Here is an 18,494-nt window from a genome sequence, read left to right on the forward strand (position 1 = left end):
ATATTGGCATAAATCCACATTTTCAGAAGAAAACATAAAAGAATTGTTTCTGTCAGAAATATAAAAGGCTGGAATTACAAGGGAAGTTTGAAAGTTCAGGGGAATACTATCCAATCAGTATATACTGGGTACAACGTCGATGTCGACATCTCCTGTGCTCTGAAAAGTTTCGAATTGTTGCCTGAAGACAAAGGAAGACCACTCAGTATTCGTTATTTACATCGCTTCTTCTTGTGTTTGTTCAGTGAAGTGTTCGTTATCCGATCATGTGTTCGTTGTCTGATCATAAAAATCTTTCACTAAAGTGTTCATTATCCGATTTGTTCGTTATACAATCTGCTCATTAACCGATCACCTACTGTATCTATTTTTTAAATATGGTTTTAAATAATGGATGTGGTGTGTATTCATTCAAATTTAGTCTTCTCATGAACTTGTTTTGAATTTTTTATTTGATCATGTAATGATAGGTAATAGATCTGTGAAATCTATAAAAATTAAAGAATCAGAAAATTAGGTTTAGACTATTATATAAATATAATCTTCTAAAATAATAAAGAATGTAATTAAAAAAGTATTTTTGTATTAAGTATTGCACAAAGATAAATGAAATAACAGCTAGTCATCCTTCTTTCATTCTTACTAGGATTGATTGAAAAATAAGCTTTACTACTGCAATATTTTTTAAGTTGTGAAGATAAACAAATAGCCATAAGCATAGCCAGAAATATGCAATTTTTTATGTACAGTGTGTTTGTTGTGTTGCATTACAGTCAAGTTCAAAAGTGAACTCATCTTCCTTATTCTAAACAAAGAAGCAATCTGATGAAGAAAAAAACAATCAATTCAGTGAAATAGTGTAAAACCTTACAAGAGCATTCAAGACACACATTTACAAGTAAAGCCAGAAAGAATGCTTTTTCTTGTATTGTGTTAATGCAAGACTGTGTAAGGAAGCAGCAAAGACATGTAGGAACTAAAGTCGTCATAAGTTATTCTTCATCCTTATTTATAGTCCTGATCTGGTACCATCAGCCTTTTGATAGTTCTGTATACATTGTACAATACTGCTGGTTCACATTTGTAGAAGTATAACTTAAATTGTATAGCATTGCCAGTTCAACATTTTAGGGCCAAGTGCAAATAAAAATTTATGGCTATTATGAATTTCAAGATGATATTAACACAGGACTTTGTACAAATGCACAGATACAAATCTGTGAAGCCATGAATGTTCTATACAGACTTGTGATTCTTTGCTGATAATTTTTGTCACAATGTTTCAACAATTTTTTACTTAAGGAATAGAATTTTTTTACTAGAAAGTTCTCTATATAATAGAGCAGTCTGTTTAAACTAGTAACATGTTGGCATCATTTTCAGAGCAGCAGTCTACTTAAGGGAGATTTACAAGGGTTTATCTTTAATCTTAAAATATATCACTGCCCAAGGTGCTTGGGACAAAACCCTCTATACAGTATGACCTCAGAATTAACATATGTAATCCATTACTTATAAATAATAGAAATAAGCCTTTTTGTATATATGGAATATACAAAATATTTGTAGCCTGCTTAAAAACAACTTACATGCAATTTGGCTTGCCAATTGAATAGTTTGGACACCACTGCACTATGANACATTAATAATTTAATTAAAATCTGTAAATAACAATTATAGTTAAATGATGATTTAAAAATATTCATTTATATTATAGTGTGTAGTGATCAGTTAACACATAGACATAAAGGTAAAACAGTAATGACTGATGAAGAAAGGTATGAAGCAGTTTGTCATTGTCGTTATGTGGATGAAGTTGTTAAAGATGCACCATGGGTATTAGATGATGAATTTTTGCAAAAACATAAGGTAAATGTAATTTTCAAAAAGTTTGCTATATTGATGGTAATAGTAGTTCATTAATTTAAGATATAATAGTAATTATACTGAATTCTGCTTATCTTGGAATGTAAGTAATCAAAATTCAGTATAATTATGGTAGTGTGGAGTATAGAATATATAACTTAGTATGTAGCAGTATTAGTAGTAATGTTAAAATTATATTATTGTAAATATTTATATGAAGTGCATAATTTTTTTGTTTTATTACAGCATTAAAATAATGTTTAAGGAAATGAAATGTTATTATGCAAATAACACTTCATTTCCTTAAACATGAAAATTTTCTTCATGTATTATTTTACATACTGTAAAATAATACATTAAGAAAATATGAGGTATTTCCTATGTGCATACAGTACATTAGCTTAATATAGACGAAGTGCAATTATTATAATGTTATTTTTGAGGGTAGATTCATATTTTTAAGCTACCAATTGACTTAGATGACAACTTTTAGACAATACAAGTTTGCCATCTGGCTAAGGTTATGGCCAAATATTTTAAAATTAGTCTAATAGAAAACTATACTTAATTGCAGAAAAAAAATTGTTAGCAAGCAAAATGATAGGTTGAATGTTTGTGGAACTATATTTGTTTGATATTTTAATATTTTATAATTGAAGTTTTTACCAATATTTTTATTAATTAAAATCAAAAAATGAAGACAGAGTTTGTTGAAATAATTACTCTTTTATTCACTTCCATGTTCTGGAATACATTCAATGATGACATGACCTTTTTTTTTTTTTTTAAGCTGTATTTTTGATAATCTAATGAATTAGATGTCAATTTATTTAAGTAACAATTAGACTTGGGACTCTAATTCCAGATTTTTATTATTATGTAGGGGGAGTAATAATTGTTGCCAAATTGAAGCATTGACTTTGAAGTTACTCAGATATCTGACAACCTTTCTATATGAAATTTAATCATTAATTTAATTTATGTTCCCATCATAAATAGTAAAGAAGCCACAAAGTTAACAAACATTTTGAAAGTTATGAGATTAATTCAATGAATAATGTAAGCAATAAACATTAGAGTAATTTTGATTAATATGCTGTTTTTGTAAGATGCATTAACCACATTAATCATGGGATTATCATATTTTATTTAAATATAAACTGTGAAAAGCAAAGTCAAAAGAATAAAAAGTTAGCTTTAAAATAATTATATTTAATATTTAATGCTAATGAAAGTCAATGACTTTGCTCATTTTTTTTCTTTTTATAATTAATATTAATAAATAAATAAACTAAATAACAGTAATGATTTGAATTCTGAATAAATAAAACCAATATTTTTCTGGATAATCAGCTTTATGTAATACTATTATGTTATCTTAAATATTATATTTATAGAGTGATTTAACTTTGAGTTACATAAAACAAGAATTGCAGATTTTTAAAAATATGAAATTTTTTAAATTGTAGCTATTTCCAATTTTGCTAACAAAGAATTTAAGAGAAGAACAGAATAGATATCTTAATTAATAAAAGAATATAATATTAATATTATATTCTTTAATTTAATATTAATATAATATTAAAAGAATATAATATGTCTTCAATCAATCAGTGATCCCAGAAATAAGAGATTTTCTGGCCATATAGTATCAGCAAATCTGACTTACTGTTGTCAAACTCAGTGTATAAACAATTTTTTTATTTATCATGTAAATAAAGAACCTATCAGATATTTTGTATGAAATATGGAAATACATTTACATTATAATTTCTGAGAATCATTAATCAGCTATTTTTAATAAAACCAATAAAATGAACTTTAACTGGAAAAATCAATAAACTTTTTAAACTATTAAAAATGGATATATAATGATATTCTATGTGGGTTTTAGAATAGTTTTTAAAGCATTTTGCTAGCAAAACATTATCAAATATTATAAATTTTTATTAATATTATTAATCTACTGTTGATCAAGTGAATACAGAATTCAAAAGTTTGATGATGCAAGTCCAGCCTAGCAATTCTGTGAGTCTAGTAGTGCAACACGCATGTTATCCAGCTCAACCAGCTCATGTTATCACTAAAGTTTGATTTAGTATCACACCTTGCACTGCACATATATATTTTTATTTCGTGTGAGCATTCTATATAAACTTTACTTGATTATTAATATAATTATCAAAATGGAATTCTTGACATAACAAAATATAAGAATTATTAGTTAATGTATGATATAGATATAGTAATTATTATAATTATTTGTTAACATTTTATTAAAGAAGTTTTTTAAAATGTTATTTAAAAACTGTTTTTAAAGGCCAGTTTAATATTAATTTTAATATTTAACAAATAAATTTTATATTATAGATAGATTTTGTGGCACATGATGACTATCCCTATACTATGGACGAACAAGAAGATGTCTATAAAGATATCAAGGCTCGAGGTATGTTTGTCGCTACACAACGTACAGAAGGGATTTCTACATCAGATTTAGTTTCTCGAATAGTTAGAGATTATGATGTTTATGTACGACGTAATTTGGCAAGAGGATATACAGCAAAAGAAATGAATGTTTCCTATTTAAATGTAAGTAATCTTAGAAAGTAGGGAATATTAGATATTTCTTTTTTGGTTCCCCTAAGAAATGCTTCAGAAAACTATGGAAAAAATATCTTTATATATACAGTATATGTTTTTTTAAATGTATTTATTTGAAAAATTTGAATTCTGAATAATGTATTTATTTGTTCAGTTACTGAAACACTTAAACTTAAATTGTACAATATATCAGTTTATTAATTTAATATGTAATTTAATATGTTCAGTAACTGATACACTTAAATTATATATCATATAATTTAAGTGTATCAGTTACTGAAACACTTAAATTTAAATTGTACAATATATAAATTGATTTAAACTTTCAAAATTTAATTATGCTTTCTGCTAGTTGTACAAAGTTTTAAAATATGAATTAAGAAAAAAATAAGAGTATTGTAAGTAATTATTAAGCATTTTTAATATTTTTTCATTATTATGTAAATTATTTGGAGTTTTTATTAATATAAGTATTAATAGTTAAAAAATGGATCTGATTCAAGTAGAGAGATAACAAAAATTAATCATAAGATACACTATTGTGTGTAATCAAATCATTTCATTTCTTCTGGAATATTTTGATAATTTATCAAAAAATTTTTTAACTCTTTAAAGGTAATTTTATGCAAGTTGTATATTATATATTTTTGACAGTTTAATTTGTCTGCAGGAGAAGAAGTTTCTATTTCAAAATAAAATGGATGAATTGAAGGATAAAATTGAAGGAAAACGGCATGAAATTATACAAAAATGGGAAGAAAAGTCAAGGGATTTTATTAATTCCTTTTTAGAAATGTTTGGTAAAGACGGAAGAATAGTGAGTAAATTATTTTTTTTAATATATAAATGAGAAAATATATTTATTAATAACTAATTTAGAAAAATATACATCATAAAAATTGTTATTTAAGCTAATCTTAATATGCAGTGTGGTTTTGATTTATACAATCTTTGTGATTTTGATATAAGACAATATTTCTTAATGTGTCATTTGGTTTTTACACATATGTTCTTGTAGACTATTAAAAAAAAAGCTTATAAGAATTGATCAAAAGATTGCAATAAGTAAATATTTATAAGTTATTAGTTATACTATACTATATAAGCTTTTGTTCCAAACAACATTTAAAATTACATCATGTATGTTAATTATTTTTAAAAATTTTTCTTAATTTAGTTGTATAAAATATTTGAAAAATTCTTATCTGGATGACTGCTTATGCATTTGTTGAATATAATCTTTAAAATTTTTAATGAATGATTGGTCTTTTACCTGAATAAAAATTCACTTAAATTGCTTGTTCCAGAAATATAAATGTTGTATAAATTGCAATTACACTGTAATTTAGTTATCAAATTCTATGTTTAAAAAAGTTAATAATTTAAAAGGAACTTGTACAGTATGGTTCTGTTTTACATGGAATTTTAATGTACAGATTTATATTTTTGCAAATATTAGGTTATTCCATTCCTATATCACTGAATCTGACTCTCAAGTCAGAAAACGGTATTTCTCCAGTTTAATATTCTACATATTCAAAATATCACTCACTATTGTAAATACTTTGGTTTGCAAGCAATTTTCTAGAGTAATGTACTTGATATGATATAATAAAATTATTCAGAAACATCAAACTGAAATGTTATTCTTTATATTAGTAAAAATATAAGTGAAATGTTTTGCACATTTTAAAATTTTCCTGTTAATTGTAAATAGTTTCATAAGTGTGTAGGCAATTGTCTGGAACTGCTTGGAATAGAGTACAAATTTACATGGAATTTTGTTTCATGTAATACTGTTGACTTGCAGCCCTACATAAAACAAGACCATATTATATTATATTACAATAGTTCAAACCATTCTAAATTTTTAAATATAAATTTTCATCATTTTTTGCAGCTGAAGTATTAAATAACAAATTAAGAAAATAACAAAACTTAAATCTGATTATTTTTGTTTCAATTATTACATAAAATTTTAGTTATTGCCAGAGATATTGATATAACTGTACATGAGTGGACCCTGTGCAACGTTTCCTAAATGGACCCACATTGGACTTTCTGTAATTTTTTGCTACACAGTCTAATATACATAAATTATAGTGATAAATAATTTATTCAGTTTAAAAATAGTAAATTACATTAATACACTATAGGCCTACTTACTTTGTGATGAACCCTGACCAAATGTGAATCAGTTAGCTGGTGTGAAAACAATTAACATTTGATTGATGAACGTTTTTGTGACCCTTTGTGAGCTCTTCTTCAGATTTTTTTTAATTCAAAACAGGTTGGCAGCTACCATTTGATTTTATATTTGAATGTTAAGACATTTTGAATACCTTATGCATGTGTGTTCCCCGTAAGATGTTTAAATATGATCGAACAATATGATGAGTTTGAATTCAGAGAACCTCTTCACATGCATTCTCCTTTAAATATGATTGAAAATTAAATATTGTTGTTTGGTAAAGCTTGCCATGCCATTGAAAGATACATCTCCCTAAAATAGGTATTTGAAATCTCTTAATGTTCAAATATAAAATCGAATAGTAACTGCCAGCCTGTTTTGAATTAAAAAGAAGCCTGAAGAAGAGCTCAGAAGGGGTCATGAAAACATTTGTCAATCAAATGTTAATTGTTTTCACACCAGTTAATTGGTTCATGTGAGTCACATTTGTTATACATCCTGGTGTGTTGTGCGATTAAGAACCTGACTACCTAATTTTTCTTTTTTGGACTTTGGGCGATGGATATACTTATTGCAGTTATGACAAATATATTACCTCGCCGTTCATTGTCAGTAGCATGGTCTTGGACAAGTCCAATTTCTTCACTTCTGAATTTTCTATGGAAAGTAATGTTAAACTGCTTAGTCTCTTTGGCCATTGAACTCCTCAAGTAGTGTTTTTTTATGAATTTTAGTTTAGAGAATAAACATTTGGTAGAAGCCATAGTGAGAGACATTATAAGAATAATAGAAAAAGGTACATGTGGACATCAGGCAAGTTGGATACAAGTGCATGGTTTTCAATCAGAAGTAGGTTCATTAAGTCTTATGTTTTTCTCTAAGCAAAACCCAAATGTGAGCAATTGCATTGGGAATGGTGATAAATCACTTTTTTTTTCACATATCTCTCTTAAAATGTTGTAGGAAATTTTGCTAATTTCACAGTTTGTATATGAAATTTTTCAAATTTTTTTCTTTTAATGGTGATAATTTTGTTTACCATTTTTGAATAAGACAGCAGCTTTCTTTAGTGCATGCTGAGGAGATTGGATCATCTTCAAAATGCACTTAGTAGTTTCCCAAATATAATATATCAAGACAAGAAAGATGATGAAATGGAATTCTCTAAATGAGATTTTAACACACTTGTTCTCACATGATTGATTTCTGTGTAAATGCTCATTACATCTTGAATATATTACTGGTAATGTATAGTTGTTAAGCAGTCTTGTCTTTAATGATCCCAGGCACCCTAGCTGCTTTGGGCCCCATTCATCTGCACAGGTTGCACAAATTGGTAGTTATGCCACTGATTATTACACTAAGATTACATACTTGAAAAAACATGTAGATTATAGAATAGTTTACCCAAGAAACCAGTAATTGATTCATAATGATTTTAAAGAATTATTATTATTATTTTTGATAAATTTATTTTATATTTTTAAAATGTAATAAAAGAACCCCTTGGAACAAATTTAAGAACTGAACAATCAACTGTAGAGTAGTTGTAGAAGATAAACTATCCAAATAATTATTATTTTCAATTATAATTAGAGAATAAAAGATGAAAACATGATAAAATAAATTAAAGATTTTAAAGATGATAAAATTATTCATCTCTGAACAAGCAGTTCTAGAAAATTAATGCATTTACAGTTTTGACTCATAAAATTTTAATTTGGAATTATGGATAAAATTATTTTAATAAAAATAAATTAGTATTAAATTAAAAGATTAAAAATTATTTCATATTGTTTTGAATAATAAAAAATTACTTCTGCAAGATAATGAGTTTTTATAAATGTTAAAAATATATAATAAACATTAAGATATAAACTTATTGCAATATTCTCAAATGTATTATTTATTTATACAGAATCATTTCTGGCAAGAGAGCAAAGGACGTATTCGTCAAGCACTCTCTCCTAGTAGTAGTCCACCAGCAAGTCCAGCTTCACAACGTGCTAATTCCACTTCTCCAGTTAATAGCCATTTTGTGAACAATACGGATTATTCAGATGATGATGAAACAGAAGGATAATAATAAAGGAAAATAACATGTATATTTGTAAATGAATTTAAAATCAAATTGACTGAATTTCTGCTAAGAAAATGCTAATTAAAACTTAGGATTTATGGTAATTTATCATCAGCTTAATTTCTTTGCAAATTTGCTATGGAGTTTTTACATAATTTTGGTCAAAGAAAGGGAAAAAATGCAATTACTAAGATTGACAAAACAGGATAAATTAAATCACATCAATTAGAATAATCTATTAAAGTAAACTGCTTTGATTAAAGTAATTTCAACTTGTATTATTGCAATTATTTCAAATTATTTGAAAACAACACTGTGTTTCTTTTAACAATTTTGAGAAGAAACATGATCCTGCTAATTATAAAAGACCAAATAAAAATGCATTAAATGAGTTAAGGACCAAATGTAAGCAAAAAACATTTTACTTATTTATGTAAATGAAACAATTATTAAAGATGAAAGATTTAATTTAAAATTTTTTTCATTTTTTTAAAAATAAATTATTTGATTAAGTTTGATGACAGTGGGTAATTGTTTGATTCTGGAGATTTTATATTTATGTAAAAATTGTCTTTCAGTCTTCCATCTTTTTAATTTTAACTATGACTTGTCAACCAGTATTGTATTAAATGGAAATTTAAAACAATAAATTATTTAAATTTTAATTTTTTCTAAAAAAAAATTANATTCAGATGATGATGAAACAGAAGGATAATAATAAAGGAAAATAACATGTATATTTGTAAATGAATTTAAAATCAAATTGACTGAATTTCTGCTAAGAAAATGCTAATTAAAACTTAGGATTTATGGTAATTTATCATCAGCTTAATTTCTTTGCAAATTTGCTATGGAGTTTTTACATAATTTTGGTCAAAGAAAGGGAAAAAATGCAATTACTAAGATTGACAAAACAGGATAAATTAAATCACATCAATTAGAATAATCTATTAAAGTAAACTGCTTTGATTAAAGTAATTTCAACTTGTATTATTGCAATTATTTCAAATTATTTGAAAACAACACTGTGTTTCTTTTAACTATTTTGAGAAGAAACATGATCCTGCTAATTATAAAAGACCAAATAAAAATGCATTAAATGAGTTAAGGACCAAATGTAAGCAAAAAACATTTTACTTATTTATGTAAATGAAACAATTATTAAAGATGAAAGATTTAATTTAAAATTTTTTTCATTTTTTTAAAAATAAATTATTTGATTAAGTTTGATGACAGTGGGTAATTGTTTGATTCTGGAGATTTTATATTTATGTAAAAATTGTCTTTCAGTCTTCCATCTTTTTAATTTTAACTATGACTTGTCAACCAGTATTGTATTAAATGGAAATTTAAAACAATAAATTATTTAAATTTTAATTTTTTCTAAAAAAAAATTAATAAGGCTTTTTTTATTTTTCTTATTAATGATTTAATATTTCTTGAAAGCTTTTTCACTTTCCTTTTTTATATATATATATTTTATATTATTTATTATAAAAACATTGTAAATTTAATATAAAAAATGTTAATTTCTTAAAGAATATTAAATTTTTTAAGAGTTCAATAAAGTTGGTGGTGATTTATTTTTATGTTGTTAAAATCGTGATATTAATGAAGATATTTTTAAACTTTTTCCATAAAACAATCAATAAAATACAAATAAAATGTTGAATATTTTTCTACTAGTTCAATTTTTTTTTAATGCAAGTATTTATAACTTTGAATTTTTTAATATACATTTATATAAAAAAAACTTAATGTAAAAAATGGACTAGATACATATGTACAAAAAGTTTGAAACTAGATTTATTGGTTTATTTTTTTTATAATATAATTAATAAAATTTAATTTAAATAAAAATATTTGCTTTTGGTTGCTATAACATTAAACAATTGATAGACCAAGTTATTTATAAAAAATTTTAACTAAATTTTAACAAAAATAGAGAGAGTTGAAGTGCAATAAAATGTCAAAACAATTTAAACATTTAAAATTGATTCTAAAAGTAAATTTTTATTACACCTTATAATAATATTTTCTTTTTTATAGTTAAATAAATGTGGCTGTTTTTCATACTAAATGTTTTAGTTTTTTTTTTTAAATTCCAATTGCTAGTACACTAGAGGAAGTGATCTAATAGTCTATAATACTGTAATAGAAATATACGTGCACAGCAGTTGTGCATTACTCTTGATTTACAGCATCGCCTGTCATAATAATGATCGTTAGTGAAGTATCTGGAATACTCAAAATTTAACACTAATGAATCCTTGTAAGCATAATTTTATATATGTGTTGGTATTTATAAAACGAAGACTGTAATTTATAACAGTAATGGCATCGATATCGATCGGATTTTCGTTACGAGATGTATAATTTTCGTAAGAGTTGCGGAGTAGTGAAAACTGAATATCTAGCACATTGTATGATATGGAAAGTTTCATTCGAAAGTTCCTATATTCGCCATAAAATTTTTATATCCAAACATAATTTTTTTGTTACTTTTTTTGATAAACCGAAATATATCTACAACTTCCTTGTTTTTTGAATATTCATAAACTAATGCTTACTTCAGACGTTCCTACTAAACAGATTTAACTTTAAATCTGGGATTTTATTCTTTACCTATTAAGTCGTGTAATTTTATGACACTTTTTAATGTATAGCATTACGTGCTCATGCATTAAACTCTGCATGCAATACGTAAATATGTGTGATATATGAATCTGATTCTATGTAATGTAACCCACTATAAGAGGATTTTTGTTGTAATTATGCAAGATAATTAGAAATCATTTCGCTATCTTGCACTATAGATTTAAGATTTTTAAAATTATTTTGGGTAATTATATATTTCACGATACAATTTATATACTCTGAATTATATATAAATTGTGCATAAAACAAGTTAAAGAAAATTGGTTTGAAATGCTGCTATAATTAGGATTATTTATTCAATTGTTAAACGAATCTTGAATTTTAATGAAATGGCATTTAAATTTATCATCTAAATCATTCTGCAAAAAGTGAATATTAAATATACCCCGACGACTATAAATTTTTCTGCTTAAATTTATTATTAACGACATAAATTTTGCATAAATTTAATTGAATTCTCTCAATAGTTCATTGTCCCTTCTAAATTAAATTCAAATATGGAAAATATCTGTATACAAAATAACCACGTAGTGTCGATTTTAAACGATTTTAGCTTTCAAATTTATGAAATTTAACTGAAAAAATAGCTGATTTTCTAAATGAATTGAGTCATACAAATTAAAAACTAAAAGAAATTGTAGTGTTACGGAAATCTGATTTTAATCTTGTTTATAATTTAATAATTGTTGCCCATCATCTGGATGAGCCGAATAACACGAATGGCTTTTTCACTCTCCTTAAAATCAGTTTATGAGATGATAAATTAACGTTTCAGCAGCTCCTTCTGTCGATCCTATATTTGAGAAAAACCGATATTAAAGACTAAACGAGGTTTTTATATCGTAGTTCTAAGTTTAATTACATATATGTTTGCCCTTTGATATATAAGTTTATGTATACTGTATATCCTATAATAAAAGATTTAAACAGAAAAAATATATATACAGGGAACTTTTCCATCTCGGAGTCGTTTGTCATGTATTAAAAATTATTAAGTTAATTTATTTCAGTTTAAATTAAACAACTATAAATATGTTTTAGAATAGGAATAAAAGTTAATCGTATTTAGTAATCAACTATCTCGTTTGAGACCGAATAACACGCTGTTTATACATTAAAGAAGTGTCATTTTATAGCTTAGATTTGTAATAAAATATAAAAATATTATCGTAGAAACGATTTTTCAGAAAATGTACATAAATGAAAATACAGTATTTCTGTTCTCGAAATCTACAAAGTGAAATTCATGCGAGAGAAAATCAAACGGCCTGTTATATTATAGTTTATAGCTTGAAATGAAAGTTCATTACCTTCCCCTTTACATCTGTTTTTCTGACAAATACTGTTCGGTAAAGAAGCTGCAGATGCTTTTTCTTATATCGTCTCATATAAGACTTTGCATCTGTTCTATAGAATCGCTTCTTACAAGAGGTTACTTAGAGGGGCAGTGTGTTCTAGATATTTGAAGCCATTTTTTAGTGGTTCTAGGTATAAAAATACGTCCATAATGCAGATAGATATTTCTACTTTTAATATAATGTAGTTTTTTTACTTTCGAAGTATTCTTATGTCGAATTCTAATAGCAATTTAACGGATCTTTCATGAAGAAGGTTTAGAAATTTCTAAACATTTAAATGTCGTTTAATTAAAATTATAATAGAGAATGTTTTCTTTGAATAATTTTTAAATTAATAAATCTAATCGGAAAGGGCTACACAAATGTCCTACAATTAGATATAATTTAGGAATGAGGAAGACATTTATTACATTTTAATAGCTTCGAAAATAAAATTAATTTTATTTTTTAGAGTGTATTTTTTTAAGTCGTTAATTTTTTAGAATGGTATTTTTATTCGTTTCAAGTATTTTAACATTTAAACTTATTAAATTTTAATTATGAATATAAAAGAATAAAAGTAAATGGAAAAGTTCGGTTATCTTTCTGAATGATGATGATGATGATAGCAAATTTGAATTTGATTATTTTTAAAAAGCATATAAATTAACCTTTAAGAATTCATAATAAATTGGCTCTATTGCCAATATTACTTTAGGATTTTTATGAACAAGTCTAAAATATTTAAATTAAAGTTACAAACATTATTTATAAAAATAAACTGAAATAATTATGATATTTCTTAAAATCTATCTTGATTAAAATCGAGAATATTTTGGAATAAAATTATTGCAAATTTTTAATATTCTAGTTTTATTTAAAACTTTAACATTCATTTCCCAGGATTGTTTATTATTAATATCATTCGAATACTATAATATTTATGTTTCAAGATAATACTATACCTGTTTTCTATAGATAAACCATTTAAATTTAACAAATTTATTTAAATAATTAACAAAAGATTGCTTGGATTTTTTTACAATAAATATTCCTGTTAAATTACCAGTTTTTAGAGATTTACTAGAACCAAATTTAAAGGATTTCGGTAGATAAATTCCATCTATTTTTATCGTTTCCGAATTTCTTTGTGCAATGAATGACTACAAATATTTATAATTTATTTTCACTCAATTTGTAATTTACCTTTCCTGTAGAATTGGAATTTTAGGAAGTTTTCTGTATAGGCTACATCTAGTTATTTACAGTAGAATACTGTAAAAATTTTAACGATTTTTGAAAATATAAAATTCTCATATTTTATTTCAGGATATAAAAATTTATAACAAAGTTATTAAATATAATTTTCGGTACAAAAATAGGTATAATGAAAAAAGTAATAAAAGTTATAAGAAATAAAAGATTAATTTATAATTATAAGCAATTGTAATACAATAAGCTTAATTTTATCATTTATACTACGACAGATAAAAGTTTGAGTAACTTCAAGCAAATTACTCATCCCAGAATAAAATGATAATATTTAAGAAACTGTACATTTAAAGCGTTTTAAATCCGCTTTATTGTAAATTAAATATTGAAAATTATAGCAAAGATCTATTCTAAACAGTTTGTTAGATGTATTAAATTATGTACAATCGATTAAACTTTAATAAATAATTTTAGTCCTTTCCATTTATTAATAGAAACCGTTGCTTTTGATATATTTCATTATATACAATTTATAAAATATATTTTCGGTAACCGAATTGACCTTTAGATGAAATGATTTTCTTTTGTATCTATATTTGTGAAGATACTTTGATGAAAACACTATTCTAAATTAGAAGAAACTCTCTTAAAACAAAATAGAAACCCGAGCAATGTTGAAAATCACAAATAACGCTTACAAAACTGATGAAACAGAAATTGAGCCATAAATTTTTTATTACTATAAAAATTTACGATGTGATTTTAGTATATAAATTGGTCCATACCCTGAAATTTAATATATTTCGTATACTATTCGCATAATCTTTAGCAACTCGTTAATAAAATGCATGCTTAAAATATGTTTTAGAAATTGAATTACAATAATAATGAATTATTATTTAAATATAATTTTAGAAATCTATATAAATTACAGCACATTTTATCCACGTCTTAAATAAATATTTAACGTTTTCGAGTCATTTTTACTGTAAATTTACATATCCACGTAATTTACTCGCTAGAAATAACTTTATATTTACTTTTTTTTTTAATATTGTAAAGTTTTATCTTTAAAAATTCTTAATTAATTCTTTAAAAAAATAAAACATTTCTTGTTAATGTGTGATATTCGCTTATTATAGCGCACTTATAAATTAATTACGGTTGGTAGACCTAATAATTTCATCATTTAAAATATAATTATCTTTAAATTTTCACGTAATTTTAATTTTTTCACAAAAAAATCGTGCAGAATATTTTAAAAATAATATAAACTTTTTTTAAAGTACAACTACATCTTCGCATTACTTTAATATTCGTGCAATACATTATCGCATTTGACATAATTATATAGCAAATGGTTTATTATCCGGATTATTATACTTAAATATAGTCATTAGTCGATCGAAATAGAAAATTAGATTAATATAAAATAGATTAAATGCTTAAATTTTATCAAGATAAGGAAAATTTGATAAAATTTAAGCATTTTTCGTGCCTATATTTATCATTAGAGAATAAAAATGATAAGATTTAAGAAACTATAACTTACATATGTAAAAATTCAATTTTTATTTTCTTAAAATAGCCGACAAACAAATCAGATTTGGGCTTTCGAGAAAGGAGGATAAAAATTGTATGTAGAAAGAATAAAATGTAGATTTTCGTAGGTTGTCCTGTAGAAGACGTGAAGAAGTCCTTTGTGTAATTACTTATCTTATGTTAAGTCAACCCAGCGAGAATCAGGATAGTTAATTAAACGAGACTGTTATTGACAGGATAATTTAATAAGAGATCAGTGAATTCTTTATTTCTCTCTTAACTGGCTTAAATGTAGCATCGAATATTTCTCTAAGGGCGCCTCTATTGATCTCTGTTCTTATAAATTTAAATAAGATATAATTTTCTAAATCTAGAGACGTATTACCTTTCATATATTTTTTTATGTCCGTACACCCGTTTTGATTGTATCTCACTTAGGCAGTTTGTTTGATGTATGATAACCTTGTTCTCCGACTCTATAAATAATTATGAATAGCATATTTTTCTAGATTTATACAGAAACATTGTACGGGGATGAATAATATAACCGTCTAACTAATAATAATTAAATAATGAATGAACCAAATATACTTGGAGGTGCATCGAACCGAGTGGAAGGATAAATTAACGAGACTATAATTTAAAAAAAATGTTTTATTGGTCGTTTAAGTTTAGTTCTTTTATCAGTCTGAAAGGTTCTTATTGATCCGTTCGTAACATTTTCTTATAACGTCACGAAGTTCGCGTTGAAAGTCGTTCAGAAGTGGACTCGAAGTAGACATCGTTTTGGAATTTCTTTGTATGGAAGATTCTTGGAAACTCGATCCGTCCAGCTGCAGAAAACGATTCTCGCGACGTGGAGTCAATTTTATTTGTTTACGATCGATCGGTTGTTTGAATTTTTGCTGGTTCCATCAACACCGATTGAAGTACTTGCAGCAAAGTTTACTTTCAGATCTTCTTTATTGTTCGTGCTGCATTCCTCTCGTAAAATTTATACAACACACTCATGCAGTTTCTATTATTATAAATACTAAATTTGCCTCTGATAAACCTCGTGAGTGTTAAAAATTTGGCGACGAAATAGAATAAAGATTCGTCAGTCGATTGCCGGCAATAACAAAGCATTAACTGATCTATATCAAAATATTCAAAATTTCTTATAATAAGAGAATATTATTATAAATTATGAATGTTTTCCTCTACAGAACAGTTACCGAGCTTAAAACTTTTGTATAAATTTAAAAATGGCATTATTTAAAATGCTTAATTTCAATAAGTAATCATTTAAAATAGCATATTTAGAATTTTTTAATGCTAACGAATGGATTATATCTCATCATTCAAATTCTAACTATAGAACTTATTAATACTATCTGAGAAAAGTTTAGAGAATTATAAAAAATATTAAAAAATTCACTAAATATAGTCTACACTTTTTGTGCCAAAAAATTAGGAATATCGATTATTAAAGAATAAATCGATATTTATTTAAAATAAAAAAAATTCAGCACTCGATTTATTATTATTATTTTTTCTCTAATTTTTTATTCTGTAAAAAAATATCGATAATATATATTCCGATATTTAAATGTATATCTGGATAATATCGAACAGTGTGTAACATTTTGAAGAATTTTTTATTTGCTCTTGAAAGAGTCGTGACCCATATCTTTGGAAATTATACACTATAAATAGATATTGATCAGAGATAAGTTAGACCAATGTCTGCTGATAATTAATTAAGATTAAAAGAAATAAATAGATATATTTCTCGAAACTAAATATAGCATAAAATACTCATGGTTTAATGTATAGAACTATATTGTTCTGTAAACAAAAATAAAAATTATATATTGTTAAAATTCCATTTATTTTTTTAATACATCTGTTTAAATATTAACATGTTTACATTGTTCGTTTCTTGATTATGTTGCTTCCGTATTTACTTCATAATAATGAATAGATAATGGATAGAATAATAATGAATAGATTTAGATAATAGATATATCTAAAATATAAAATAAAAATTATAATTAATTAAATTATTATTCTTATTAAAATAAAGTAATTTATGTACTGTATTGTGACAGATAAAAGAATTTATTTAATTAATATTATTATTTGTTTAAAAAAAATTAATACAGAAATAAAATAGTTTAGTTAGGTGTTTTCGTAAAAATTTTCTTTGTTATTTTCGTTTTAACAGACAAAATGGAGAAAGAATTTTAAGAATTAATAATAGAAATAAATGTTTTATAATTATAAAATAGTTTTTAGTTATTAAATAGTTGACAAAATGTTTTATTCTAGAAGGAAATAAGGTAGAGACTAGCTTACCCGTCTCATCTATCACGATTTGCATTTAAAATAAACATTAAACATGTGTAACGCAGATAATTAAAACACCGTAAAAAGAAATAAACTCATTTTTGAAGAGAACCATTTCTCTATTCTCTGGAATAATTCCGTTTAATATAATTTCGTTTTAGTATAGATGCATTTTAAAAATTATTCTGGATCTATTTAAATATTAAAAACGTCACAAAAATACGAATAATTAAACGACAAAAAAAATTAACTAGAAATTTAATTGAAACACTTTATTTGTATTCCGAACTTACCTTTATTTCATACCTAACGATTTCTAATTAATTTTTTTTTTGGCAGAACGATGGACTTCATATTAAATTCTTCATAAGTCTTTTTAATGTTCGGTTGACATACCAAATTTTATCATTTATTTATTGCCTTACTGCTTATCGTCCATTATTCCCTTAACATAAAGCTATAAATGTGCGAAATATAAATTTATATATTGTGCAGTAAATTATATATATTTTATACTTTTTATATTTTTATTCTTCGTTGTAATTAAAGCAAAGGAAATCCGTCTAAAACTCTATTAAAAAAATTTTTTAATAGTAAATTTATTTTATTTGAAATTTTTTAAAAGAAAATCTAACGCATTTCATTTTAAGAAATTTAAAAAGAAATGATTTTT

The 18,494-nt window shown here is 24.7% G+C and overlaps 1 protein-coding gene and 1 long non-coding RNA gene across 2 annotated transcripts; one reads left to right on the top strand and one right to left on the bottom strand.

The window, feature by feature from the left end:
- The first annotated feature begins 1,698 nt into the window (after nt 1-1,698).
- On the top strand, nt 1,699-10,140 carry LOC111627090 (choline-phosphate cytidylyltransferase B-like). The gene is made up of 5 exons (XM_023370647.1): nt 1,699-1,869; nt 4,237-4,458; nt 5,141-5,287; nt 8,580-8,721; nt 9,434-10,140. The coding sequence occupies exons 1-5, from the start codon at nt 1,762-1,764 to the stop codon at nt 9,454-9,456; spliced, it is 642 nt and encodes a 213-aa protein (XP_023226415.1). The 5' UTR covers nt 1,699-1,761; the 3' UTR covers nt 9,457-10,140.
- Nucleotides 10,141-17,408: 7,268 nt separating this feature from the next.
- LOC111627074 lies at nt 17,409-18,262 on the bottom strand. The gene is made up of 3 exons (XR_002756972.1): nt 18,115-18,262; nt 17,831-18,012; nt 17,409-17,501 (listed from the first exon to the last, which is right to left on the bottom strand). It is a non-coding gene; the product is annotated as an uncharacterized LOC111627074 (long non-coding RNA).
- Between the last annotated feature and the right edge of the window lie 232 nt (nt 18,263-18,494).

Source organism: Centruroides sculpturatus, unplaced genomic scaffold (assembly GCF_000671375.1).
Source record: "Centruroides sculpturatus isolate CEXI.00-Female unplaced genomic scaffold, Cexi_2.0 scaffold473, whole genome shotgun sequence".
Lineage (NCBI taxonomy): Eukaryota > Metazoa > Arthropoda > Arachnida > Scorpiones > Buthidae > Centruroides > Centruroides sculpturatus.